We start from the raw sequence: 27,868 nt of genomic DNA on the forward strand, positions 1-27,868 counted from the left end.
AAATAAGCTAGTAATAATAGAAATATGTTTGGGATTATGCAATTGTCCGCAGTTTATCACATGATGAATTTAAAATGATCTTTTCCTCCACTTGCTTTTATTTGCAGCCATTCTACTTTCTAGAAGCTGTTTTAGCTCATGTGTCTTTAACTTAATCATAACTGAAAGCGTTTTCTTCTCTGGTCATTTTATGCCGGCCCCACAAGTACAAACGAAAATAAGTAAGACATTTTCAAAAACAGAACTCAAAGCAGTTGGTGGTATTCGGCTTTATGTTTATATAAGCAGACCCCTATATCTAGTCTTTTTCAATTCCAACAACTGACTTGTAAAGGTTCTCCTTTGTATTATAAAAGACACACAACTCAAACAATTAAAAGTACATAAAATGTCATGTTTATTTAGTTTAAGTCATATTTCACTTAGCATCGTAAATCTGTTTTCCAATAGAAAGCATTCTATACAGCTTCAGGCAGGAAATGTCTCACTCTTTACACCTTTTCTGTCTCTTTTGATAAACAGAAGGGAAGAGGCGTGTTGGGGTCACGCTAGCACGCTGTGGTAGTCTGGTGGATACATGGTTATATTTAGTGCAGTTATTGCATTACAAAGCAACCATCCCAAAAAACAAAGTAGTGCAATTTTTTTTTCTACTCACACAAAAGAGGAAGTCCAGATGGTCTAAGGCGTTTAGAGTTTTTCAATGTTAGGCTTCATATTGCATACAGAATAAGACAGAAAATTAAATCAGAACCCTTGTAAAAATTGTGCTTCAAAATTGAAAAACCTCAACTGCTTTTATCAGTTGCTAAATTGGTCCGTTTCAAAAAACATACTCCGCCAAAATATACTGAAAGTAGCTAATTGTTGAGCTAAGACATGCAGGACTCACTCATTTTGTCATAGCCTTGATCTGGGACTTTGTTTTTGTTTTTTCTCTCTTTCTGTGGAGTGATTTTAAAAGTGCAACCAGCAAATATTGTGGTAAAATCTCCTCATGTTGAGGCGTTTGGAGAGGGAAACAAAATTTTCAGGGGTTTGTAACTGTAGCGAGGAGTGAGTAGCCCCAAAGACAAGACTATCATCACTACAAGACGACGAGGAGTTAGAACTAATGCATTACTGAAATACTTAACCGTAAAAAGAAACAATCAGAAATTCATGCAACACTTGCATAGATTTTTTTCTTTTTCTTTTTTAAACCATGCTGATTTTTTTTCTCTTTTAAATATACAGAACACTAGATAAATACCTCTGACACATGGAAGCAGTAAACGAGTAAACACTGACCCTGTGTAGGAACAGAGATGGGTCGTCGTTCGTCAGTGTCACGTCAAACTAGTCATTGGCTTGTGGACTGGAAATGGAGCGGGATTTAGGAAGGCCAGGACTGCCAAAATATGTGACTATTTGTGTCTGATCTGTGGTGAAATGTTTGTATGTAAACAAACAATTGTTGACATAAAATTTTTTACACAAGAACAATGTGAATAGAACATTTACCAATGCACAAACAACACACATAGCCTTAAATAAAAAAGTCAAATGTTTTTGTCCCTTCTGGCTTTCCATACAGCAACAAACATGTGACTTTTTACCTTTGAAGTGTTGCTTGTGTGTTTGGTACATAAACTGTGCCCAATGTGAAAATGTGCAAGTATTACAAAAAAAAAAAAAAAAGATATTTTTGGCTTTTCTGGCTTTCCATACAGTAGTATTTATATGGAATGCTAGTAGGGCCACAAACCCATTTTTTTTTGTCGTTGATGCATTGTTTCCATGTTGTTTCCACATGTAAACAATGCAACACAGCGTGTACGGCATGCAGTTCCACTCAAAAAGTCAGGTTTTTGACTCTCCCGGCCTTCCGCACAGGAACGGACAGACACGGCATCATGGGTGCTACGAGTCTTTTCGAAGCCCGACGAGTTTGTAATGTGGAGTTGAGGACTTTACACCTGAGGATCCGCCTTAGTAAAAACCAGCCTTTTAAAACTGCGGTGTTCACAGAAATGAAGCCATGTTTTCCACAGAGGGTACGATCCGTGCGGGAAGTGTGGATGCTACAATCAGTTAGCGTGCTACAATCGAATTACGTTGCGATTGGTCAGGTCAGAGAAACCAGGTGGTGCTGGAGGTGCAAAAGGCATGCGAGCTTACATTCGGTGAAGCATTGATTTCAAGAGGAGCTGCAGCTGGGCAGCAGCATGTGCTTGACATGTGTGAATGAACTGATGTAAACAAACGTTTTGGCAAAGAATTTGTCCCCTGGAATACTCTGAACATTCCCTTCCTTGGTTGTATTTACATTCTGTTTGCCCATTTCTAGATTAATAGAGGTGTCAGTGATTGTGCAACAGCAAAGACAAGGGATGTCCAGAACGTACTGCACTGTTGGTGACGTATGAGGTGATTCGTGTACAAATGGATGGCAAGAAATATCTGCCCATAGCCACAAAAATCAGACAAAGAAAGTAGCAATGAAACAAAACCTGGTGGCCATTCAGTATATACATTGTATTCAAATGCATTACAATTAACCCTAAATGGATAAAACACGGGACATTCCTACATTAGTTTATTCCATAAAGATCATTCACTTCCTGTACTGCCGTAATGTGCAAATCGTCTTGAAATAATTATACATGCAATAGTAAAGATAGTTAAAAGTCTTAGGAATTTTAAGGCCAGTATATGCGACATCCTACAATAGAGAAACCTTTAGGCAAAGCAGCTAATGTCTGAGTCTGCATTCAGCTGGTAGCCTGAAACCTTTCTGTTGCAGAGGTGGATAGCCCTGATGAATTTAACTGGAACTGTTTGACCCCGGAGAGACGAGCATTCATCTCAGTTTACAGAAAATAGGAGCCTGGAGGAATAAGAACTAGATCACCCATTCACAATAGAGTTGGACTTTTGATAGTTTTTTTTTTTTTTTTTTAAATAATGTGTTTGGATCTGTGCATCAGCCAGGGGGCTCAGGGAGGAGGGGAGCCTTGGTGGCGGCCTGGAGGCCAGAAGGGGGCGCTGGTCCTAGTAGTTGTCTCGGGGCCAGGGGCGGCTGCGCTGGCGGTTGTTCCTCTGGTTGTGGCCCTGCTGGGCTTCGCGCTGGAGCAGCCTGTCCTGTGATTCGTGCCCGTTGGCGCTGTGGTCGCTGCCCGGATGCCCTCGGTGGGAGGGGTACCTGTCCCTATATGAGCGGCCATGACAGGGGGAGGCGCAACCATCCTCTTCCTCCTCCTCTTCTTCTTCCTCCTCCTCCTCCTCTTCATCCTCCTCGACCCCCGTGTGGCATGGGCTCCCCCTGCGGCCACGGGACAACGAGTCGCTGGCCTCATCAGATGGCATGAGACTGTCCTGCTCCAGCGGAGAGTGGGCTTCCTCACCGGCTTCCTCCTCCTCCTCGCCCTCCAAGCCCACTGCGTCCCGTGGCTGTGTCTGGTTCTTGTTCTGCAGAATTGAGACGGTCATGAAGGAAACTGGGAGGAAAAAGAGACAGCTCTAAAGAAAACACTTTTAAAGCTGCAGTATGTAACGTTTATAAAAAATATTTATATGTTTTTTTTTTTTTTTTACATATTTGTTGAAACTGTCACCAGGTCATGACAGTATAATATGAGACAGGTAATTTTTGAAAAAAAAAAAAAAAAGAAATGCAAAAATCAACCAATCAGAGCCAGGCGTGACTTAGCGTTGTCAATCACCCTCTTGCGGCGGAGAAGCAACTTACCATTACAGGAAAACCATTATTGGTGGCGATGCTAACGCTAATTAGCCTTAGTATTAATAGCAGGCTCTGCTAACGGGTAGCAGAGAGCAAAGGGAGGGGTGTGAGCAGCGCGTACACAAGCATGATGAACAGTGCTAACGCCCTCCTCCTGGCTCTGATTGGTTGTTTCTGATAGAGCACTGCATGTCTTCAGATGACACTAGGAGAAGCCAAAGGAGCTTGATTTTTTCCACAAATTACGCGTCTCATCCACACTGTCACACCATAGTGACAGTTTTAATAAATACATAAAAATACATTTTATTTATTTTTTACATAAAAGTTACACATTGCAGTTTAAAAGCAGCTCAAAGGAATAGTTATGATGTTTTTGGAGTGAGCTTAAGTTTGGGTTATCAATCTTAGACGCTGCGTTGCATCACAGTGGATTTGAAGAAAGTAAAGAAACCTTCAAGCAAACATTTAATCTGATGGATCCTGGCACCACCACTCACCTTCACTCCCCTTTCTCCAGATTTTTGTTCTTAAAAACAACTCTAACTAAAAAATGAGAAGAGCTGTGTGATAGGATACAAGCTGTACTTTGCAGCTGTTAATCATCCAGACTTTCACAAAAGGCTGCTGGTAAATTTGCTTCCAGTCTCCGAGCCGAACACGTCTTATTATACAAAGTTATGTTGACTTATGTTTTTGCAAGTTGTGAAAGCTGATGCGCCATTCAAAGCCTCACTGTTTTATTTTCTATAAACACGTCATGTATGTAGTTGTTTGCATGTCATTAATTTGATTTAACATTATTTACATGAAACAAAGAAGCTGTAGATGTCAAAAAAATATTTAAGAATTCCAGGTTTTAGCAAATGTTGCCACAGATCTTGTGTTTTTTTGTTAATTTAGCCAAACAATCAGCTTAGTTCATGAACAAAAACGATGGTGGAGCAATGATCTTAACAAGCATTACATTGACTTAGTAAGGCGATTAGAAAAACAGCAACAAACTTACAGCCTCTAATAAAAATGTAGTTTATTATATCTGCTATTGTTGTGTGCCATGAAAAATGAATATCTTAAATATCTTAAATAAAGGAACTGGATCCATCTGACTAGCAGTTTGCATTTTACTGCTTTTCTAAAGATTCACTGCAATTCTGGCATCCGTAACGGAAAGGGAACCGTTACGGATAACTGCACAGAACCTTACTTCCAAACATAAAATAAAAATAAAATAAAAACTTGAACAATCCCTTTAAGACTCAGACATCAGACAGAAGACAGGAATGTAAAACACTGGATGTGAAAAGGAATCTGAAAAAGTCAATCCTACAGGATAAGAACTGCTTCTAATTTTAGCCTGGTGTGTGATTCCTTTATGTGTTTATCAGGTCATAGGTCATGCAAGCACCGAACTCTACCGCATCGCTGACTTGAAAATAGATGAATAAACTTTTGTTCAGACGTCTTCAGATCAGTTACAGTCAGAAACAAAAGTTTTACTGTAATTCAGATTGGGAACCTTGTGAATTATTGTTCACCTTCTAATTTCAACAAATCTGCAGAGGCCAATGTTTGAATGACTCACAATAGTCACATTAATGAGAAATATGATTGATAAAAATAAAGCACAGTTACGCTTTAAGCTGCAGTTGTTTCTCCTGACTAACATCCGCCATGCTGGAATGTTTAATGTTTGATTAACAATAAGGCTGTATTATTAGGAACAATGACTAAAAAAAATCAAGCTAAAATTTACTGCAATACTTTCAGTTTAAATAAAATGATCAGCCATCATAACTCTTTGTCCCCTTGGAGACTGAAATGTTGTGACTTTGCAAGATTTAGCCTTTAATAAAGCTGTCAGTATTCATAATATAATGGCCACTGTCAGATTTGACCATTTCAGGTTTTATATTTGCACTTCCAGTCAAATAACTCAATAACTTCTGCAATGAATTAAAATTGAAGCCATGAAAATCAACTATCACGGCACTGTTTTCATTACTTTGCTTCAAATTTTAATCAATTTACCACAGTTTTAATTAAATGTATTCATCTTAACAAAAAAACTAAAAAAAGTATTACCAGAAAAAACAACTAGATAGGTCATTAGCTCTTCTACCAGATTATTCTTTCATAAATAATCCTGACGAACAAAAACAAATATTTCTTTCAATTCCTAAACATTCAACCAACAGAGAACTTACTGGCGTATTACTGACTAAAAAGAATCCAAGTTTCCACAAACTCTGGCAGAAAAGAGGATATTTAATCAGCCATTTCATGTTTGTTTTATCAAATAACTTTGATAGAGGTGAGAGAAAACTGAAAGATTTTAAAACTGAACATAATAGTTTTCAGAAAGCTTAAGTAAGCAGGTGATTCCAGCTCCCCGTTCACTACACCTACATATAAACGATACTAAAACGTATTCAGGGCACATTTAACGCACAATTTATATTTTATTTTCTGGGACTTGTATCCCCACCCTCTCGAATGAAGCCCTGGGCAACTGCCACATTGGACAGGAAATTGTTAAATATTCTTTTTCATTTAAAAATATGTTTCTTTATATAAAGTCTTCCTGTTATTTTCTGTTTGCAATAAAATAAAGTGACTGACTGAAAATCCTCCAACAGTAAGTCCATATTTTTATGTTTCTGAGAAACATTGAGACCTGGTCAGTTTTTCTGAGTTTCTCTTTTAGCAGTGAACGTGTCCATGAAATGGTAAATAATGAATGACTGGAAAAAAAAAATAAAAACAAAAACATGCAGCTCAAATTTAGATTTGCATTGGATTTTGTTAAAATAATACAATATGACCAACTAAAAAAAAATGAAAAGGTTTTATCATCTCAAATACTTGTAATCATAAACATTAAATTTCATAAAATATGTAATTATATACTAAGTTAAGCTGTTTGTATGCAATGAATTAATCTTCTATTTTGACTGGAGGATTGTTTGCATTTTGTAGATAAGTAAACAGTAGTAAGAAACCTGCATAAAAGCTGTCACTGAGTGGTAAAATAGTTCATTAATCAGGTAACAAGCTGTTTTTCTACTCATTATCAGGTTTTCATGCAGAATTAAGTGTTCAAAACAAAATCTGCTGATGTAAAATGTAAGATTTGACTAAATTAATAGTGATTTTACCAAATTTCTTCATCAGACAAAATTGGAAAGTGGTGAAATTTGGAACCAATGTGTTGCCATAGAATGAAAGAAATAAACTTGAGGTGGACAAACTGCAACATTAGGCAGATTTGACTAAACATTTATTTTAGAAAGCTAAGGAAATTAAATTAAAATGTACGTATTTTCAGATTTTAGGACAAAATGAATCATCTGACTTTTATAAAGTGATAGGGAGTGAGTACTTCCCACAAACATAAAGAAAGATAGGCAGCAAACTTAAAAATATTAAGTTACTTTTAAAAGCATTTTGTCCATTGGAGACCTTCAGTTGTAGACATTTTATGCAGATATTGCATAAATATAATATAGCAGAACTCCTAAAATAATCACCCTGTTTTATCACCTTTTTAAAATTAAAAAACATCGACTTATTTGATTTTACTGAAGCCAAAGCTGAAGGGCCAAAGAGCAACGTGTTGCGTTAAACATTGATCTCTTTTCTCTTAATATTCACTGTGAGCAGGAACAACATTCACAACGCATGCTTGGAAAGGATAAAAACGCTGCAGAAAAAATGAAATGTTGTTTTTATCTCAGTTATGACTCAGAAATGCATTATGAATTCACCCTAGAAGCTTGTAAAAACAGGAATTCACCTAAAACCATAAATTAAAGAACAAAATACATGGCGCTATAAAAATACAAGCAAACAAAAACCATTTCTGGCGAGATCTGAGTGAATAAAGCATGGTTCATTCACTGCCTCAGCCGCCGTGTTGTGTTCAGGTGTCAGGAGGAGTGTAAAGGGAAGAAGGAGGTGGAGGAGGGGTGCACATACATAACATATAAACCCCACTACTCACCCCATTGTGTAAGCGATCATTCAATTAATCCCTGTGTTTCAGAAAACTGCAAAAGTGTTAAGCAGGGATGAGCGAGAGGACAGACAGGACAACTTGAGACAAATCAAAACACATGAGTGAGTCTGAGATGGCAACAAAAACACTCAGTAACATTCAGCTTCACAAGAGTCTTTAGCCAAGACTGAAAGGTGTGGGATTTGGGCTGCTGGGCCTACCTGCAGGCTGGAGATGGCGGAGGGCGGGGTCATCAGGCTCTGCTCCAGCAGCGGGTTCAGAGGCGTGTTTCCTGGCAGGTGAGTGGCGCGCCAGTAGATCTCCAGGTATTCGGCCAAATGCTCGCAAGCATCCTCTAGCTGGTTCTCATCCAAAATGACATCAAACATATCCTGAAATAAAACACGTAGCACTGTCTTTAACCCTTTACAACCCGAGTTTAAAATGTCCGCCTGGATATTTCTGCTTATTTTAATTGTACGCCATTCGTTAAATGTCTTGTGAGTAAATACAGTTTATTTGCCCATTTATCCATAACAACTGGAACTTTTGTTATGGATACTCCAATGATGAGTATCTCCCTGAAACAATAAGATCTGTCAGTTGCAGTGGCTCTGACTCAAATAGAGGTAAAAATAGATTAATACCCAACCGTTAGTGATTAAACTTGCAAATGATGGATAAAAAACTCCAGACGGTGAGCACTCACAGGGGGGCACTGAGAGAGTTTGTCTGCAGCCATCATCTGCACATTCAGGTGCTTGCTCTGAGATTTCCCCCTGGACTTGACCAGCCTCTGCAGCACCTGAGAGACGAAGCAGAAACCTGAGGATCCTGAGAGCTCGAGGCAGCCTGAAGACAGCGATCCAGAGCAGAACGAACCTTTGGCGAGGAAACTTTCACGTAGATGATGATGGGAGCGAGGGACGTTTTAGCGAGCTGTGCGGGGTGGTTGATGGTGTCAGCGTCCAGAACCACCAGCTGCAGGGTTTTGGCGAGCTCAAATATCCTCTCAATCTCACTCTGAACCTCCGCTGCACAGATGAGACGCATGTGGCATATACTTATGTCATAACTGAAGCAAAAAGGCTTTTTGTGCTGATGTTTGCTCTGTTACCGAGACTGGAGCGGGTGTTGGATCTCTCCATGATGGGTCTTTTGTTCAGGACGGATCTCTTTGCTAAGGACAGGTCGGCAGTTACACGGGTGATGGAGATCCTGCAAATTCAGTTTATATAAATAAACGTACAAAAGGATTTGGACTCAGAACACTGTGAGAAATTTTACTGACCTTCCTTCAAATCTGTGTTTCAGAAAGTCAAACAGAGCTTTCTGCATCATGTCTGTCACCTAGAGGAGAGGACAAAAACATACACTGTGACAGAAGAAGAATTGTATATTTTAAAACTGACTTTCCACCAGGTTTTCATTTAAAGTGGACCTATGTTGAAAATGTTATGTTTTTCATTCGGGTTTCTACTGCTTCTAAAAACAACGCAAGCATTTCAGCCATTATTTGGTCATAAGTTAATGTTTTTTGGTGTCTGGAAAACGAGCCGTTCTGAAAACCTCCATATTGTTGAATCTCAAACTTTGGGTTACCTAGCAACCCCAGCCCGTTACCTGGCAACCCAAGCAGAGCTTCAGCATGTTTGGTCCTGCTTACTCTCAAAGCTCTGCTCTCACACTGAAAAAAAAAATCCTACCTTTTTAAAAATTTCTTTCCTCCCTCAAAACTTTCTGTGCTCGCATTAAATTCCTCGTCTGCATATCTTCTCTTCTCCTATGTATGTCCTTCACATCACAGAAAAACTTCCTCCTAAACTTGACTGATCTGTTTGCTCTCCTCAGGACCAAAGTACTAAATTCTGCCTAGCAACAATTCCAGCCAATAGAATGAAAGCATTTGACTCTGTCTTGGGTTGCATTTGCTTTACAACATACGACAGCGGTTTACTGATTGCCAACAGATACACATGTTGTACTAATTTAAAACAATTTTTCTGAAACTTTGGCACATTATTTTTATTTGCAAGCAGAAAGAACAGGAGTGAGCAAGCAGGATTAACCTGCTCAAAGCAGAAGGATGTCAATAAGAAGAGAGAAAATCAGGTTGTTAAATTAAGCCAAACTGCAGAAAACTAAGTTTTGAAGGAAATTTGATACTGAAAATTATTCCACACATCAGCATCTATTTAAATCAAGAACTATGTGTTACTTTTTGTTGAAGAACAAACAGATTTTGGGGGTAAAATAAAGAGAGGCTGACCTCATAGCCCTTCAGTGATGGTCCCACCAGGACCACCGGCCTCATAGAGGGCACCACGTCATAGGGAGGGACATGTTCCTGCCAGAAATAGGTAAGGACGGAGGAACAGAGAGAACAGATTTATTTATTGTTACAGGACAAATAAAATATCTCCTTTTTCACTCGCACAGTCTCATGTTCAGAGAGGCCATTATTTTATAGTCCTTCTAAGTTAAATCCAACAATGATTCCAGGTATTGTATAATCACTGTGCATAATTTGACTCTTCTTTGTCACTGAAAAGAGCCAGACATACCTGTTTTTGCTTCTGTTTAGCTTGTGAAAACAGAAACGTGACATTAGACAACAGTAAACCAGAAGAAGCAGCAGAAACTGTGTTCGTGTCCCAGTGATATAAGATGGGGCTGCAGTACTTACATTCACCTGCAGATGGCGGTGTGGTCCTCCAGCTTCCGGACACCATGTCCCCTAAACTCGAGGAGTTGCCTCCTGTTTTCCTGCAACAGCAGCAACATGCTGGCTCATAGCTCTCATTTTATGAAACAAAATCATGTTGGAAGTAAAAAAAAAAAAAAAAAGCAAACATGTGATGACCTCTGACCTCTGTTTCTGCTCCTGTTTGAGCCTCATGGCCTCCAGTCGCAGAGGGCTGGGGATGAAGGCGATGTCCGCTCCTTCTTTCACTAACCGCCCGATCCACCAGTCATTGTTGTACTTCTGTTAAAGCCAGCAGGTCAAGGGTCAAATCTATCCATGCAAGGGGTTCATCAGCTTTAGCACAGGGTCAGAACTCACTTCTTTGATGTGCAGGAAGTCTTTGGCATCAAAATTAACTGCAGCTCCTTGGACAGGACAGTCCTCATCCAGAGCTCCGCAGTAACTCACATTTGTCTTTACGGCAAACGCTACAGGTTTGGACTGCGGAGCACAAAATCGACAAGAATATTCATCAGTGAAATGCAGAAGTCTCTTGACCTGACTTTTGGGCTTAAATATTCTAAAGCTGTTAAATACTTTCTTTCTCTGTTTAAACACTAAAATTAAACATTAAAAATTATGTAAAATTATGCTTATGTACTCACAAAAGTATTTAAAAACTGTAAGGTGAAAATTGGGAAAGCAGATTACTAAAATTAAAGTTAAATTTATGTCTGTATACCTTTAGGTTTCTGGGCACATGGTGTTTCAGAGAAACTAACAGATTATTGATTTAATAATCTGCTAGTTCCACTGGCAGATTATTACATTTCTAACATGATTCCCAGGTTATAAGTGAAATAATCTGCCAATGGAACAAGTATTATTCATCAATATTAAGGAATTATTGATTATTGATTTAAAAGAAGCTCCTGCTTCTCTGTCAAAAATGTCTTCTAAGTTAGTTTTGTCTTATTTCAAGTGTGCTAAAATATTTGCACTGGGAACTAGACAAAAAAACAGATTTTTCTGTTTTTTCACTGAAGGCAACTCAAAGTGCTTTATGACCATAAAACAAACTAAAAATATTACATTGTTAAGGAAAATCATGAAAAGTTGGAATCCAAACTAAAAGTATTTATGTTTTTAAAAAGTTTTCAGTGTTTCAGCATTTCTGAAGTTTTCTGGAAGTTTGTTCCAGATTTGTGGTGCATAAAAACTGAACGCTGCTTCTCCATGTTTGGTTCACTTGATCCAAAACACCTGAACAGTCTGGATAGTCGAAACGATGACAAAACATCTGCAACATATTTATATACTAACAAAAGTATCTTCCTGTCCTTCTACAGCAGTGGTCCCCAAACTACGGCCCGCGGGCCGAATCCGGCCCGCCTCCACATTTCGTCCGGCCCCCTGAACAATACCAGAGAGCTTTTAGATTTTTTTTTTTCATATACCGTATTTTCTGGACTATAAGCCGCTACTTTTTTCCTAAGCTTTGAACCTTGCGGCTTATATGTGGATTTTTCTTCAACCACCAGGGGGCTCTTTAGCAGGAAGTGAATCATTGGAAGTCAAAATTGGAAATAAAAGAAGAAAGCGCCCATTAAAACGGAATTAGGTTTTAATCAGGAATTGAAATTTGAGAATGTTGTTGATCAGTTAAATAGCATTTCAGGGAAAAAGAAGATTTTTCGTTTTTTTTAAAGTAATACTGGGATCATTATGAGAATTTGAGGTATAGATATTAGGATCCAATAGATGGCAGTAGTGCAACAATAATGGAAATAATGGATGCAAGCTGGCGTTGAAATCTAAAGAAGAAGAAGAAGAAAAAGAAGCCGCCCATTTTCATTTAGCTCATGCTAGCAGGAGACACGAAAGATCAGCACTTTTACTGTTACAGTTACCGAAACTACCGTAATCAGTTCAGTTAAATCTAAACTTGGCAACTTTTTATTTTTCAACCGTAAGAAATGTGATATTTAATTGACCTGTTATGACTCAAATTTTGGCCCCCCACCAGAGAAAGGAAAAATTATGTGGCCCTCACAGGAAAAAGTTTGGGGACCCCTGTTCTACAGGTTGAAAAAGAGAAAAAAATGCACAAAATACTGCAGGCTAAAGACGTAAATCTGCATGATCTACATATCAACAACACAATTCCTGAAGCTATTGGTTTTTGGTTTGCTTTTTAAAATTAAAATGATTAGCATCGTTAAGCCGAGTGGAGGCGGCCCCGGTGCTGTACCTTAGCTCTGTCGAGCTGCTGCTGTGCCTGGCGTTCGGCTTCACGCCGATACGCCTCGCGGTCCTCCTCGGCTGACAGGTCTGAATCCGACGGTCTACTGGTATACGAATCAGCCGACCCCTGTCAGGACACAATCAGACCGAGATTAATTCATTCTGCACATCTTCTGCTGGAACCTCTGAGGAGCAGAAACACAGACCTGCCGTTTCTGCTGCTCTCATCTGTGTTGTCTTCTGCAGTCTGTCTGCATGCAGGTGTGCATGTAAATATGTGTGTGCATTCATGACCGAATTCATGTGGGGATCTATGAAACAATGCACTGCTCTCCCACACCAGCTATCTTATGACAGACCAAATATAGCACAAAGGAAGCAGCGCTTCCTCTTCTCTCCCGCTTGGCCCAAATCCATTCCAACATCCCCCTCAGTGCAGCACATACATCCTTTATTCCCCTGTTTATCCTCCAAAGGCTCCTTCTCATTAGAGAAATACACACTGGTTATCATTTTTCAATGTAAGCAGTTTCAGAACACGTCCCAGGAATGGCTAGCACATTAAGCTGAAAGCAAAAGATAGCAGAGACGCTAGCAGATTTGTTTTTCAGTAACTTTATGGTCATTACATGTTTTAAAAGATACATTTTAATCCCAGAGAAGCATGAGTTAAAACATAAAGTAGTTTTTAAACAATAATTTTATTTAACAAGCAAAAGAAGCAATTCTCACCCAGTAATTGTAAGTAATTGTCATCTTTCGAATATCTTTTTTTTTCTAAAATGGGTTGTCGTTTTCAAAAACACATTCAGAAATGTTGATGTTTATTTAAAACTGTTTTCATTCACACAGGAAGCACAGAAAACAAATGATTTTTTACCTCTAAGTGACGCTAAGCATGGAGCGTGCACATTAAGCCTCCGTATGGTGGCAAACACAAGAAAACAAGAAAAGAAAAACAAGAAAGGCGAACAGCAAAGTGGAAGCGATGTCTTCTGTGGAGCTGCTGCAGCACCATCACAAGCATATAATCCACCATTTTTGTTGTTGCGCATGATGTGTGCAACACTTTTTGAGCTATAAGCTGGGTGAGCGGTTGGGCTAAAATGTTAAGTAAATACATGAGGGAAATTTCCACTGGAATTTGTTTTGGAAAAATAAAATCTGTTCTGTGTGTGGATGCAGAGCGAAAAGGGTTGAAAATCTTCACGTTTTAGAAAAAAACTCTCCTGTGTGGATAAGTTTGATTTCCCACATGATTTTGGAGAGCTGGGTTCATAAGCAACACGTAGGTGTGATTAGTGCCAGACATGTAGAATTAAGAAACCACTTAAACAGGACCTGTCCGACAACACGAAGTAGGCTAACAAATCTTAAAACGTGCCCTGACCCAAAGCGATTTAAGAACAGATGAGAATAAACGTCTTTGGCGTCTATCAGGCTGCACAACCAAATCACAGTGAGATCACACTTGGTTCAGTTTAGGTCAAAGTTCATGAGTCAACAGTAAGGAATCAAGACAGGAGAAAAATGGACTGACAAAACGGTAACTGTTAAATCTGTTGCAAAATTAACAGCACAGTCATACACAGTGGTGGCAGGTGATGGTTCGGGCCAACTAGCATTTTCTGGCTTTAAGCTCATTTTTAGGAGGTACTTACATACTTTTAATAAGTTAATATGGACAGTTTTGCTTTCTCTACAAAATAAATCCTAATCTGAGTACGACGTTTTGTATTCAATTAGGTTGGTGCGTCAAAAAAGCAGGAACAGAACAATCTGAAAGGAGGCAAATACTTTTTCAGAGTCCTGAATCTGTCAGTGAGAAGAACTGCCACAGCAAAACCAAAATGAAACCAGCCCAGGAGAAACTATCACAGAAAGCCGGTAAAAAAAACAACATTCTTGGAAAGAAAAGGCACATTTTTATAGAGCTGAAACAATTAATTGGGTGAATCATGATTAATCGATTACTGAAATGATCGTCAACTAAGTTAGTAATTGATTAATCGGTAACTGGACTACACAGACTTACAAGAAGAGAAATTAGAGCTGTACAAAAACTGTAAACATTTCGCAAATAAAATAAAAAAAAAAATCACATGTTCAGTGTCTTTTGCTATTCGATTATCGATCGGTTAATCCAGGAGCAGATCAGCTCTGTACTGATGTTAAGTCAAGCAGAAAGGACTGAGCTTTTCACATGTTGATGTTAGAAATATTTCCACTGTAGATGCTTCCTTTGCTACATTCCTTTAAAAAAGGAAGTGAATTGCTTTTTTCCATCTTTTAACACATTTCTAATATTTGATTTAATAAAAAGGTGTCAAAATAATCGATAACTAAAATAATCATTAGCTGCAGCCCTACATCTGGACAGTTTGGTACTATTTTCACCCAGACTCAGTGCTGGTCATCCATCTTGCCAACATATTCAAGCGGATCCTCTGGAGGTCCAATTAACCAACATCTGCAAAGAAGTTCCCAAACAAAAACCAGAACCACCAACGGCCTTCGCATGGAACCCAAAGCGAAGTGTTATTGACAGCAGCTCTGCGAGCGAACACCTCTCCTCGTTTCTTTTTTTGGTCTGGCGTCTATGTTAGATAACTAGATGTGATTTCTAGCACTCTGCGAGGCACCACTGCACCAGAGCCGGAGCAGCGCTGACAGAGAGGAAAGGAGGGTGAGCAGGAGAACGGAGAAGGAGAGAGAGAGATAAGAGCAGCGTATAAAGACACACCGAGAGGACGGGAGGGCTCGAGTAACTGGGGGCCAGAGGGGGAGGAAACCTCCGGGGAAAGGATGAGATCCGACAGGACAAACAGGAAAATGAAAATATGAGACGGAGATATGAGAAAAAGTAGCATACCTGGCTGATTAGGAGCACAGCGCTAGAGCCTGATGAAGACATGAATGTGAAATCTCTGTCTTCACTGGGAACGCTCACAAACCCTCACAGACATGAAAGCAGAATAAATGTGGTGGTGGGCGCAGAGTAGAGGCGTCACATTTAAGGTTTTCTACAGAACAGGAGGCGACTGCTGCTCTTTGTGTTTGGAGATGACAAAGGAAACCTCTCCAGGCTGCTCTTTGGCCTCCTGGCCACTTGTTTAACACACCAAAAGACGCTTCACCATGAAGAGTAGCAGGACATGAACTTATCAAGGAGAAGCGTCACTGCATTGCAGACTGTAACAATGAAAGCAACATCTTCATTTTTGTTTTCTTTTTTAGGATGCCTTGTTTTATTCCTGCTAACATCTCTGTCTGCAGGCTAAATTTAACTCTGCTCCTTCCTCCTCTGCCTCTGTGATTATTCTTCACGCGCTGCAACACTGATGTCCCCGACTCTGCAGGGTGGGGGCCAAGCAAGAAAAAAAAAAAGTGTGTCACCCAGCTAGTTGAGCCCAGAGAGGGCCAAATCATCCAGCAGTCCGGCCAGCGGCTCCTCAACGACGGAGTTCAACGCTAAACACATTATGGTTTTTATTTTGTTCTCTTTATCCTGTTGAAGTCACAGTGTTTACACAAATGAAAAAACTCACCTAACAGAGTTCACAGAGACTATGAGAGCCAACCCAGTTAGCTGGTTGTTTAAGTTTTATTCCAAATCAGTAGTTCTGTGCTCAACATGGTCCCTAAGGAGAAGCTCTAAAAACCGACTCTGGATCCCCGACCTACTGCTGACAGATTTCAGTTTGTGTCCGAATCATCTGGTTCTCTATTCTGTTACTTCACTGCAAAAACACAAAATATTACCAAGTATTTTTGGTCCAGTTTCTGGTGCAAATATCTCAGTACACCTGAAATAAGACAAAACTAACTTAAAAGAGACTTTTCAGCAAGAAATAAGTGAATAAGTTAAAACATAATTATTTTTCATTAATATTAGAAAATTATTAATTAAAACAAGCTCCTATTTGTTGATGAAAAGTCAGTTTTGTCTAAAAGTGTAGCAACACATTTGCACTGAAACTAGGCCACAAATACTTTTGTGTTTTTGCAGCGTCTGTATGCATTTCCCCAGATGAATACTGGAAAACAAGTACAGATAGAGCTGGGTGTTTTTCACACCATTTTCTTATCATGATAAGAATTATGATGTATTATTGTCACAATAAATTCAAATTAATCATGTTTAAAATCCCACCAAACTGTCCTTCTTGTCAGGATTGATACTTCTAGTATTTTCTACACTGTCAGTTCAATGAGAACATAAATAAATACCAATAAACCTGAAAATAAATGAAGCACATTACAAATAGGAATATTTTTCAAGAGCATTTCTTGTGTTTGTGGGGCTAAAATTGTTGTGACACACAGTCACATTCATACACTTACCTAAAAAATAAGTAACAAATAGATCTTATCATCGCATTTATCGTAATCACAAAAGTACCACAAAATATCGTGATGAAACTTTAACTCCACATCGTCCAGCCCTAGTTCCACTGTTTTCATGATTTGTCAGCTTATGAAGCTGAAAGCTTTTCTTAGACATTTACTTTTGTCTTTATTAGCAAAGCAGCTTGATAAATTTGACTGGCAGCCAATCAGAAAGAAGAGAAGAGCACGGCAAATAATATTTCTCTAAATTTCTCCTCTTGTGGGACAACAAAAGCTATTTCTACATCTTCAATAATTTATTTTAACTTATATTAAAATAAATTATTTTAATATCATTTTCAATAATGATTGAAAAACAGATTTCATTTCTAATCAAAAAATAACATTTCTGATTTTAAAATGTCTTCCCTCCAACTTTCTGAACTTTCTGAAATCCTCGGGTTGCATAAGTAACAGCATCTTTCCATCCTCGTTCAACTACAGCTGAACTGTATTAGAGCAGCAAAATCTAGATTTTTTCACCACATAGTTTCTGCATAAATCTGCTGTGGTGTGTTGGTTCAGAAAGAATTATTTAGTCCTTATTTATTCAGAATGTAAACTATCCTTAGCTCTAAGCGACTGTGTGTGGACGTGCCGGACTGGTGAAACGTACAGGACGTATTCTGGTCTGTAAAGCATTTAATACAATTTTATGTAAGGATTTTTTAAATAAACTCAATATTTATTGACTGGATTGAGTTAATTTTAGATCTTCGTCCCCAGGAACAGTGCCCAACTGTTGCTTTTTAAGCAATAATATTTAAAAATGCATGTTTTTTAAAGAATAAATAGCATTCCCCCAATTTCTGTCTTCATTTCTGAACTCACAGCATTTACTATTTATTCTCCAGCAAATCCAGTTTCCCATATGTTTTCTGGAAATGCTCAGAAAGACCCATATATACTGTAAATATGCTCTGCTTGTACAAAATGCAACACGAATATCAAAACAGTGACCCAATAAAGACATTTCTTCATCAGTGCAGATGCACTATCTGCACTGACAAAGGTTCACTCAACTCAGCATGCTAAATGCTGTGACTCAGCTCAGAAATCTGGTCTATTTTTTTGTTTGAATCAATAATATTTTTTTTACAGTTTCAACCAATAAGATTTGAACCCCTTGGGAAGCCCTACAATCTGTATGGAGCATTTAACTTCATTGATCATTAAGCAGAACAATACAATTTTTGTTCTTTTCTCTAGTTTTTTAAAGTATTCCACACTATAAGGCGCACCTTCAATGAATGGTCTATTTTAAAACTTTTTTCATATATAAGGTGCACCGCATTATAAGGCGCATGGTATACAGTAGAGGCTGGAGTTACGTTATGCATCCACTAGATGGAGCTGCACTAAAGGGAATGTCAACGGTCGGTGAGGAGAGCCTTTCGCGACTGGGCCGGGGCGAGGCCGGACGATGGTCACCCTTCTCCGTTCACGCACAGCATGTTCATGGAGAACATGGTGCTGAATGACCTGCAGACGACCTGATTCTAGACGGTCGGTAGGAAGATAGGTCAGTCAAACTTTATCAACAAACCAGCGTTCTGACAACTATCCCAGCATGCACCGCGAGCTTCTTCTTCTACGGGCGAAAATGAAGTCGGCGGCTGCTTACCGTACCTGCTAGACCTGTTGTAGCTCAATATTGCTCCATATATAAGCTGCACCGGATTATAAGGCGCACTGTCGGCTTTTGAGGAAATTGAAGGTTTTTAAGCGCGCCTTATAGTGCGGAGAATACGGTAAAAATCCCACAAATAGTAAAATACAGGTGTAAATAAATATTATACCAGATTGTCTGTCAGGTTTGTACCAGTGTGTTTTAGCAACAAACACTCTATTTCTGTATTATTTTGTACTATATGCCATTTTTAATCAAATTTTCATTTAATTTCCATTTGGGATTAATAATAAAGTATTTTTTAATTTAAATTTTGTCACCGTTTTGTTTTCTATTGAAATATGACTCTCATATTTGTTCTCACATTACAATCCCACTTTTGGGACTTTATATGATTAAACCAAAAAACAAAGTAGCACATAATTTTGTAGTGAAAAGAAAGTGATGCGTGATTTAAAAAAAAAAAATGTTTTAGATTACATCAGATTTGGATGTCTGAACCTGAAATCTTTGCTTATTTTCCTTTGCAAGCTCCATCAAACTCTGTGAGATTAAACAGAGAGCATCTGTAAATAGCAATGTTTGAGACTTGCCACAGATTCTCATTTGGATTTAGTCTCAACTTTGACTAGGCCACTGAAATAAATGAATATGTTTTGATCTGTAGGGAATGCTAACAAGCTTTTTTGTTGTTGTTTATTTCTGGGACTTCCCTCCATCCATCTTTCTGTAACTGTGACCGGCTCCCCCGTCCTCATCCCCACAGCATTATGCTGCCACCACCACATTCCAACGTGTGGATTAGTTTTCTGAAGCTCCGTTGTGCCGTTAGCATTTTCAGATGATGAAAACAGCTGGTTGGTGAGTTATTATTAATGTATGAGTGCCAGGGTAAAGGAGGCTGAATACAAATACATGCCACGCTTTTCGGATTCTTATACAGAAAACGATTGATAACTTGTCACTCAAAATCAAAAATCAGACTAAAAAACCACAGCTCAAACAGCTGCTGCATGATCAAATTACTGAAATGCAACAATATCAGCCTCTATTTCTGCAGGTTGGACAAAATCAAGTGAAACAACCACAATCAGGTTTGCAACCCCCAAAATCCCAAACCAAACATTCACCCCCCCAAAAAACATTACCCATCAGCTTCCACTGGACTCGTAAGCACCATGCAATAAATCATTCTGTTAATATCAGCCGCACTGCATGTAAAGTCGATCAACCAAAGGCTGCAAGAACCTGTGCAGAGCGCATGCAGCCAGACTGCAACCAGAAAGTAAAACAGGTGCAGGGAAGGAGGAAACAAAAGCCCCGCTGGAGGAGGGGAGGAAGAGCAGGTGATGGAAGACAACATCACCTGCTCTTTGACAGGAATACTTCATACTTACTCAGCTAATGCTGCTGCTGCTGCTGCTGCTGCTGCTGCTGCTGCCGGTCCCTCCCTCTCTATACATTACCTGCTGAATGCAGACGGACTGCGCTGTGTCCCGTTCCCTAAAAAGGGACGACCTGCACTGGAGCAGAAACTGGCAACACCTTCTTTTCTATTCTTACCCCACATCCTCACATCACAACACAACAACCAACGCAGCATTTGCGTCACTTGATAAAACCCACCTCCTCAAATTTACATCACTCTCATTTATTATTCCGCGAGTCCGAGTGAACGTGCGGCGGCTGAGAGAAGAACCGGGTGAAACTGCTGTTGCTATCGATGCCTCCCTTAAGATTTCTTCTCCTGCTCATGTCCTACATCTAACACATGTATCCATACAGTATCCTGCTGCAGAAATGAGTCATACTCCGCTGCTCCTCCATAGTCACACCCCACCCCTATCACAAGCAAGAAACTATCTGCTCTGTGTGTGAATGTTACTCCCTCAGTGTGAAAGCCTTTGTCAGTGGGAGCAGGAGGTGGTGGTGTGTGTGTGTGTGTGCGCGCGCGCGCGCGTGTGTAGAGGTAAGATAATGATTGGAAAGACACTGGAGGAGCTTGTTTGAACACTGAACCCACACATCAGCATCACATCGGCCTTCACCATGAATATTTGAAGCTGTACGACATTCCCTGGAAATCTGGAGGTTTTCATTAAGCTCCCACTCAAATCGGGAAAACTAACATCTCTGCTGAAGGAAACGCCCGCTCAGCACTTTTCCTATTCCACTGCTCCACATTCCCTATAAACAATCATAATAATAACACTGCCTTATATGAAACTGATGTGTTTTTTAATCAATCAAATTTTATTTGCATAGCACATTTCAGCAGCGTTTCAAAGTGCTTTACATCAAAACAAACACAAAAACACGGAGTCATGCAGTATAGAATCAACAATCAAATCATTACATTCCATCAATAAATTCGTAATTGATTACGTTCCAAATACAACTCCAAACAGGTGGGTTTTTAGTCGAGATTTAAAGGAGGTCAGTGTTTCAGCTGTTTCACAGTTTTCTGGAAGTTTGTTCCAGATTTGTGGTGCATAGAAGCTGAACGCTGCTTCTCCTCGTTTTAGCGTTTCTTACATTCTCAGAGGAAAGTGTGAGCATTTTGAATCTGAAGGCAGGTGTTAATGCATCGTAAAGTCAAACGTTCATGCAAAACCAGCAACTTTTTAAAAAGCTATTATTAAAAAAAATGTTAGTTATTCTTTACCTGATCAACATAATCTAAGCAAGTCATATCTAGGTAAAACAAAGCAATATAAATATTGAGCCAAAACCTGAAAACGAGTTGTGCCTCATTAAAAGAAATATATTGTTTAGATGTACACTTGTAAATAATTTCCAATAAAATTAGCAAATAAATAAATAAAAAAAGAGATATATTGAGTTTGCACATTCTGAAATTGAGTCTATTCTCAGCACAAGAACAGAAAACTCTTTCTAAAAATACCTGCTGTATTTGGTCACGATTAATTCATTTAAATGCAGATTTGGATGCATTAAAGTCAAAATAAATGTGGTCAGATTTACTGAAGAAAATATAAAAGCAATGTTTACTAAAAGATCAATATTTTCTGTTGCACCTAACTGTTTTTGATCTCTCATATTTCGGTCCTAGTTGAGGATAAAATATTCACCACGTCTGTAAACTGTCTTTGCTGAGGGACAAATTTGTCCTCTTCTTGAATTCCAGCTGGGGGCCACAGAAAATCAACACAGAGGCCACAAACAGCCCCAGGGCCGCGCTTTAGAAAACCCTGCGTTAATAGGTACTATTTCATAACGATTCTAGATGCGTTTAGCTTTACGGTTCACTTGAAAAACTTTCAGATGAACATAAATTTCTTAGCAGGCCAATGCAGGTCCTTCTTATAATCTCTTACTGTGGATTTATGAACAATTCTCCAGGCTTTCTGAACACATTTCCCAGTTTTATTTGAAATATGAAACTGCTTTTTCACTCTGTTTCAGTCCTGCTGTGTTCCCAGACATAAGAGCATAATGTGACGTGAGCTTAAAAATGAGCAAAACGTTTCAGGGCTTAAAAAATACTTCGCACAGTGTCTGAAAGTCACGTTTTTTAAAAACAAGAAAAAAAAAACATCACTTAGAAACTGGCTTTCTGGAACTGGACTGATTCATCAAACAACCCGTGCCTGTTTGGATTTAAATATTTAACTGAACAGAACTCGGAATAATTAAGCATTAGACCAGGACAAAAGCAGCTGAAATACGGAAGATATTTTATGTTTCTTTTGATTGCATCTGGATCACGTGATGTTTTTCTCCCCATCTTTCAGGTTCATAAACTAAAATTGGGAATAGATAAACCAGATGAAGTTGGATAAAGCAGCTCCTTCTATGCTTCTATAGATCTGGTGGTGGAGACATTTATGGCGGATCTGTTCTTCTAAACACACACACCCTCCGAAAGGAAGAAATTCATAACACAACAGCTTATGGATGATTCAGACCAACTAAACAACTGAATTCATCAAACTGGTCTGAAACCTGGTCTGAAAAAGGACTGAAATAAGCTGCGACTGAAGGAAGAAGTTAAAAGAAACTAAATGCAACAGATCACTTTTTGAGTAAACTGCTTGTCAAGTCTCACTAGACCAAGAAAAGTAAAGCAAAAAGAATATTTGAGCTCCCAATACTCATTCAGAGTTTAGTTTTCTCATTAAAATACCATCCGGAAGAAGAGCATGTCCTGCATGAGCCGCTGGTTTCTTTCACTGAATGCAACTTTTCCTCTTTCACGCATTGAGGAAAGCAGGCAGTGATGATTTGGGTTGTCTGCACAGCACAACGTTAAACTACTGGACTCCAATATCAAATCTTTGATGAATTCTAAAAGCAGTTTAATTTGTTTAAAAACGTCAGATCAAGTCAAATGCTTCTTCTAATCCAGGACTGTCAAACTCATTTTCATTTTGGGCCAAATCAAAATCATGAATGCTCTTAATGGGCCGAATATATCGATAAAACCTGATAAAATATCAATGAATTCTTAAAATTAAATATTATTAAACATCTTTTCAGGCCCTCCAGGATTTTGTGACTCTTTTTGTAATTTCTTGCTATAAAAATTAAACAAATTTGGAAATATTTACTATACTTGTGGTTATCTATAATGGTAATTGTGATTTTCATTACTCGTTGTGTAGATCATGGACTATAATCTGACATCAATTAAGATTGAGGCAGCTGTTTAGCACAAGTAAGAAAGTTTTTGACAATTTTTGAGAAAAATCTGCAATAATCTTCCATTTATTAGCGCAAAAAGTTGTGGGGATTTGCTGATTTTTTTTGTGAATTTCTACAACATTTCTCAAGAAACTGAGGGGACTGATTGATATAATTTGGCAGTAAATTGAAGACCTAATATTTAAACTCATTTAGTGTTCAGTCTAGAATATATAGGGCCACATAAAAAGCTTTGGCAGGCCGGATTTGGCCCACGGGCCTTGAGTTTGAGCACATGTTCTAAAGCAAGATGTGAACAAATGTTTCTTCCAAAGCAACTTGTCACAACAGTTTCAGCATGAATATTATTTTAATCACAGCATAAATCTTAAATAACACCAAAGCACCAAATTAGTTTTCTAAAAGTGTCTGACCTGAAATTACTAATTAAAAAATTCTGGGCTGCGTTGGGATTTCAGAGCAACATTCCTCCATTTTCATGCTTTTTGCTACCCTCTGCTGGACACAAACAACACCTGCAACAGCAGACATTTCAAATCCAGACCATTCAAACTCAGTGCTGTTGCATTAGGAATAAAAATTTGACATACACACACTCTGCTAGTTTTATATAGGAACGTTTCCTTTACTCTGCTTTTAATAACTCAGGAAACGTTTACCTGTCGTTTGATGAAGCTGGACGTCGTGTCTGAGGACGTGCTGCCATCTGAGCGTTTGAAGCGACTCTTACGTTTAGGCAATTTCCTGGGCAGCTGTGTAGAAACAAAAATACACTTTCAGCATATTAATCACACACACATGTGTTTCATTTGAGCCATTCCTAAAAAATGATAGCCAGATTCCTTACAGAAGGACTTTACTTAACCACAGTGCTGGGGATTTACTAACAATATATTTATTATGTTTTATATAAAATAAATAGATAGATCGATTGATAAAATGTCTAAATTAACACTTGTGATAGACTAAAAAAGCAATAATTGGATGAAAGAATATTACATTTCTTGTTAAAGTTAATTTGAAGAGATACGTAACAATACAAAAGACCATAAATGCAAAAAAAATAAAAAATACAGGTGAATGTGAGAGGATGTAAAAGCAAAATTGGCCAGAAGTTGCACAAAAATAATTAAAAATAAGAAATAAACCAACTAATCTGTAAAGTTTTCAGAGTAGGAAGATTAAAATTAAAACACTGCTAACATTTTTCATAGCATAATGAAAATTACACAATTTAATTGAATTTTATCATTCCTACAGCTTGTGAATTGCACTCAAAATAGAATTATTCCAATGAATTACAACATTATTTGGTCTCAATTACTCTAAAATATGCTTATACAATGATTTATTATGATATAGCTTTGCACTGCCAAGTCAAACTTTAGTTGAATATTACTAGAAGAACCAACGTTTATTCTAAAGTTTAAAATAAAAAAACAATATTTAAAGAAATACCTAAGTCATCCCAAGATATAAGCAAAACAACCATTTTCCTGCTGCAGACTCCCAACAGAAACAGAGTAATAATAGAATTCCCCTCAGGGCCGGTCCAAGCCTTTTTGGGGCCCTAAGGAGATTTTCATTTGGGCCCCCAAACCAACAACCAGATGCTTCATCATTCCTAACATACCTGCTATCATTAGCATGTGGTGTTTAAGTGTGTCATTTTATTTTAATTAGTTGAAAGTAACATTGGCTGATAAACACTAAATTTACAGTAAACAAGTTTATATTTTCCCAAAAGTGGCATCAGAGGGAAGAAATCAACCTATTCTTTGTTTAACAACTTAAAAATAACATGTAAATTGCTGTAATTTTAATTATATATTTAAATTTCATCGCTAGCTTGGTGCTCTGTGGCCCCCTGGTGGTGGGGGAACCATAAGCAGCCATTTATACGCCTCAGCTGGCTCTTATTTAATCATTTCTACACCTTTATTTAGCTGTTGCTGCATGTAGAACACAATGTGACAGTTTTCAAATAAATCTGAATGCGAAACGGAGCCCCAATATCAGATTCTGCTCTGGGCCCCATAAAATCTTAGTCCGGCCCTGAAAGGCGCTGTGACGGTCTGTAACATACACATTTTCTGGCAGGGTTTGTGGTTATTTTGAGTCTGTCTCGGGTTTAATCATGCATGTTCCCAGCACTTCGCCTAATATGATCATTATTTAATCTAAATAAAACATATTTCAGATTTTGTCGAAGACGCAGAGGGTATCCCCCCCCCTTAGTATTACATGAAGCGCTTCTGGTTTCAGGCTACAGGTTGCAGTTGGAGCCACGACCTGATTCAAAAAGCTGCAATCCCGTCATGTTGCTGCTGTGCTTTTCTGCGTTACTGTGGACGATGCGTGGCTGGGGAAAAAAAAAAAAAAAAACCCCACAGAAATAAATAATAAAAGATCAATGTAAAGGAAAGGCCTGATGTGTGAGTCTGGACCAAAAAGCAGCAGGTTTGATCATTTTTTATTTTATTTTATTTAAATGTGTGGGTGGATTAATGATGCTCCGGTAAAAAAATAAATAGATACAAATCTGCGGTTTGACAGAAAGATGAGGGGAGGAAAGAAGTACAAGACTGCCAAACCGCGACGCCTCAAATGGAACAACAAGTAGCATCTGACACGGTCTCTACCAACAACCTGCCCGGACAGACGGAGCTGCAGTGAGTGAGTGGGTTTACCTGGAAATAATGCGACTGGGAGCCGGTTTCCACAGCAGACAGAGGGTCTACGGGCGATTTGGACATTTTGACTTGCACCATCTATTGAGAGCGCAGGGAAGCGGGCGGCACACAGACATGCGTTACTGGAGGAGGAAACAAGACGCACCAAATACATCTATATGCAGGAAGGAGAAGAAAAAAAAACACTGGAAGGAGGGCAGAAGCGACCCGTAACATTCATGCAAAGCTAGGGGAAACAAACTATTTCCCTCCCTATGATAGAGTAAAAGCAGTCGTTACATCGGAGGGTAGAGAGACTGCAGCGAGCAGGAGAGACATCGGAGCTAAATTAAACCTCCAACGCCGAGGCGTCAGTCCTCACAGGTCCGTGCGTCGCTGAAGTTGGTGTCCGATTCGGAGCCTCTTCGCTGCTTTTTTTAGGACTCTGCGCCGTTTACAAGATTACAAACATGAACATGAATGAGTCTGCGATGCTTAATGAGATGGTTTAAAAATATTATTTGGGATTTGTAAAGCATTAACTTCATGAATGAAACTCAAAAGAGAGCAGTTTTGAAAATTTGGAATTTTGTGGATTTTCTGCTTGAAACTCGGTTACGATTTAAACTTGAGTTGAGTTACTCTACGATTCCGACAGATTATTTAAATAATCTGTAATAATCTGTATTCCGAACATGCGGATCCATTTCTTACCATTGTAAATATTAACAGACGAGAGAAGACAAACATAAGAAGTAAAGAATAACATGAATTCAATCCGAAAAAATATGAAAAGAAGCACAATTTATTTAATTCCAGCTCAAGTCAAATTAACCCAAAACAATGTATCTTCTAAATCCTGATATTATATGTTATTCCTATAATGTTTTTTTTTTCTATTTATGAAAGTATAAAAATTAAAATATGGATTAAATGGCAGCTTGAAGACTGTTTTGCAAAAGTTGTACTGGATTATTCTGGATTAATGCTGTTTTACAGTACATTTCCATCCTTTTTTTTCATAATTGAGCAAATGTGATACAAGAACAAACATTGATTTGAAAAATAAAGCTACTGACGATGGCAACTTTTGCCACTTTTACATTTCACATATCTGGACTTAATTCTGACATCAGAACCATAACAATAATACAAGGAGTATTCTTTTTGAGTCATGGTAAGCTACTTTGATTTTGTTTGCCATTTCCCAAAAATATGGATCTTTAAATATTGTAAAAATGTTCGGCGATGTCTGAGCTCTTCGGAAGACGTTTCAAATTACTTGACATACTCTGATTAAAAACCATTATCTAATCTCCAAACTGAACCAGATCGAAGGTAGATAACGTTCCTAAAAAGTGGTGAAATGTCCCTTTACTGACGATCCAGCCGAATCGGAAGTGACGATTCTGATGCCAACTTCAGCGTCCTCGGGTCCATACTAAGTGTTCGGTGCTGCTGGGGGTGTCCGGCTGCACAAACCCAAAAAACACCAATTCATGGCAGCACAACACAGGGTCACCATTTACGTATCTGTCATACAAATCCCTTGTTTAATCGGGTTGTTTGATTTGCTTATGGAAGTAGAAATGGACAAAATGTTGTCTTGTTGTTTCATAATTGGTTTCTGTATTATGTTTTTATCACGCAGAGCACTTTGAACTGCCCTGTTGCTGAAATATTCTGTACAAATAAACATGATTTGACTTGACTCAGGCGTGTTAAGTCAAGTCAAGTTTATCTATATAGAATTTCAGCAAAAAAAAAAAAAAAAAAAAAAAAAAAAAAAAAAAACAGCAGCGGGGAGAAAAAAAAATTTAAACAAAAAAAAAAAAAAAAAAAAAAAAAAAAAAAAAAAACA

At 38.4% G+C, this 27,868-nt stretch overlaps 1 protein-coding gene across 2 annotated transcripts; it reads right to left on the reverse strand.

Annotated features, from left to right (window-relative positions):
* Positions 1–379: 379 nt before the first annotated feature.
* On the reverse strand, positions 380–26,887 carry cacnb3a (calcium channel, voltage-dependent, beta 3a). 2 transcript variants are annotated; one of them, XM_015055208.1, is made up of 15 exons: positions 26,026–26,887; positions 23,995–24,087; positions 12,659–12,778; positions 10,786–10,908; positions 10,592–10,707; positions 10,408–10,487; positions 10,286–10,305; positions 9,991–10,068; positions 9,013–9,071; positions 8,839–8,939; positions 8,604–8,755; positions 8,431–8,526; positions 7,943–8,113; positions 7,728–7,773; positions 3,371–3,450 (listed from the first exon to the last, which is right to left on the reverse strand). In XM_015055208.1, the coding sequence occupies exons 1-14, from the start codon at positions 26,104–26,106 to the stop codon at positions 7,744–7,746; spliced, it is 1,320 nt and encodes a 439-aa protein (XP_014910694.1). In that variant the 5' UTR covers positions 26,107–26,887; the 3' UTR covers positions 3,371–3,450; positions 7,728–7,743. The 2 variants fall into 2 exon arrangements, with proteins under 2 accessions (XP_014910685.1, XP_014910694.1); XM_015055199.1 differs by lacking the exon at positions 7,728–7,773 and having other exon boundaries at positions 380–3,450; positions 26,026–26,885.
* Positions 26,888–27,868: the final 981 nt, after the last annotated feature.

The sequence above is a fragment of the Poecilia latipinna genome, unplaced genomic scaffold (genome assembly GCF_001443285.1).
Source record: "Poecilia latipinna isolate Pla-1442-1.1 unplaced genomic scaffold, P_latipinna-1.0 Scaffold57, whole genome shotgun sequence".
NCBI classification, from domain to species: domain Eukaryota; kingdom Metazoa; phylum Chordata; class Actinopteri; order Cyprinodontiformes; family Poeciliidae; genus Poecilia; species Poecilia latipinna.

Excerpts from the sequence above, each read along its gene's own strand:
- cacnb3a (XM_015055199.1), bottom strand. The coding sequence starts at position 26,106 with ATGGTGCAAGTCAAAATGTCCAAATCGCCCGTAGACCCTCTGTCTGCT. Across the intron at positions 24,088-26,025 it reads CCCAGTCGCATTATTTCCAG|CTGCCCAGGAAATTGCCTAA; the intron begins GTAAACCCACTC and ends GTTTCTACACAG. Across the intron at positions 10,306-10,407 it reads ACCGCCATCTGCAGGTGAAT|CTAAACAGAAGCAAAAACAG; the intron begins GTAAGTACTGCA and ends TGTTTTCACAAG.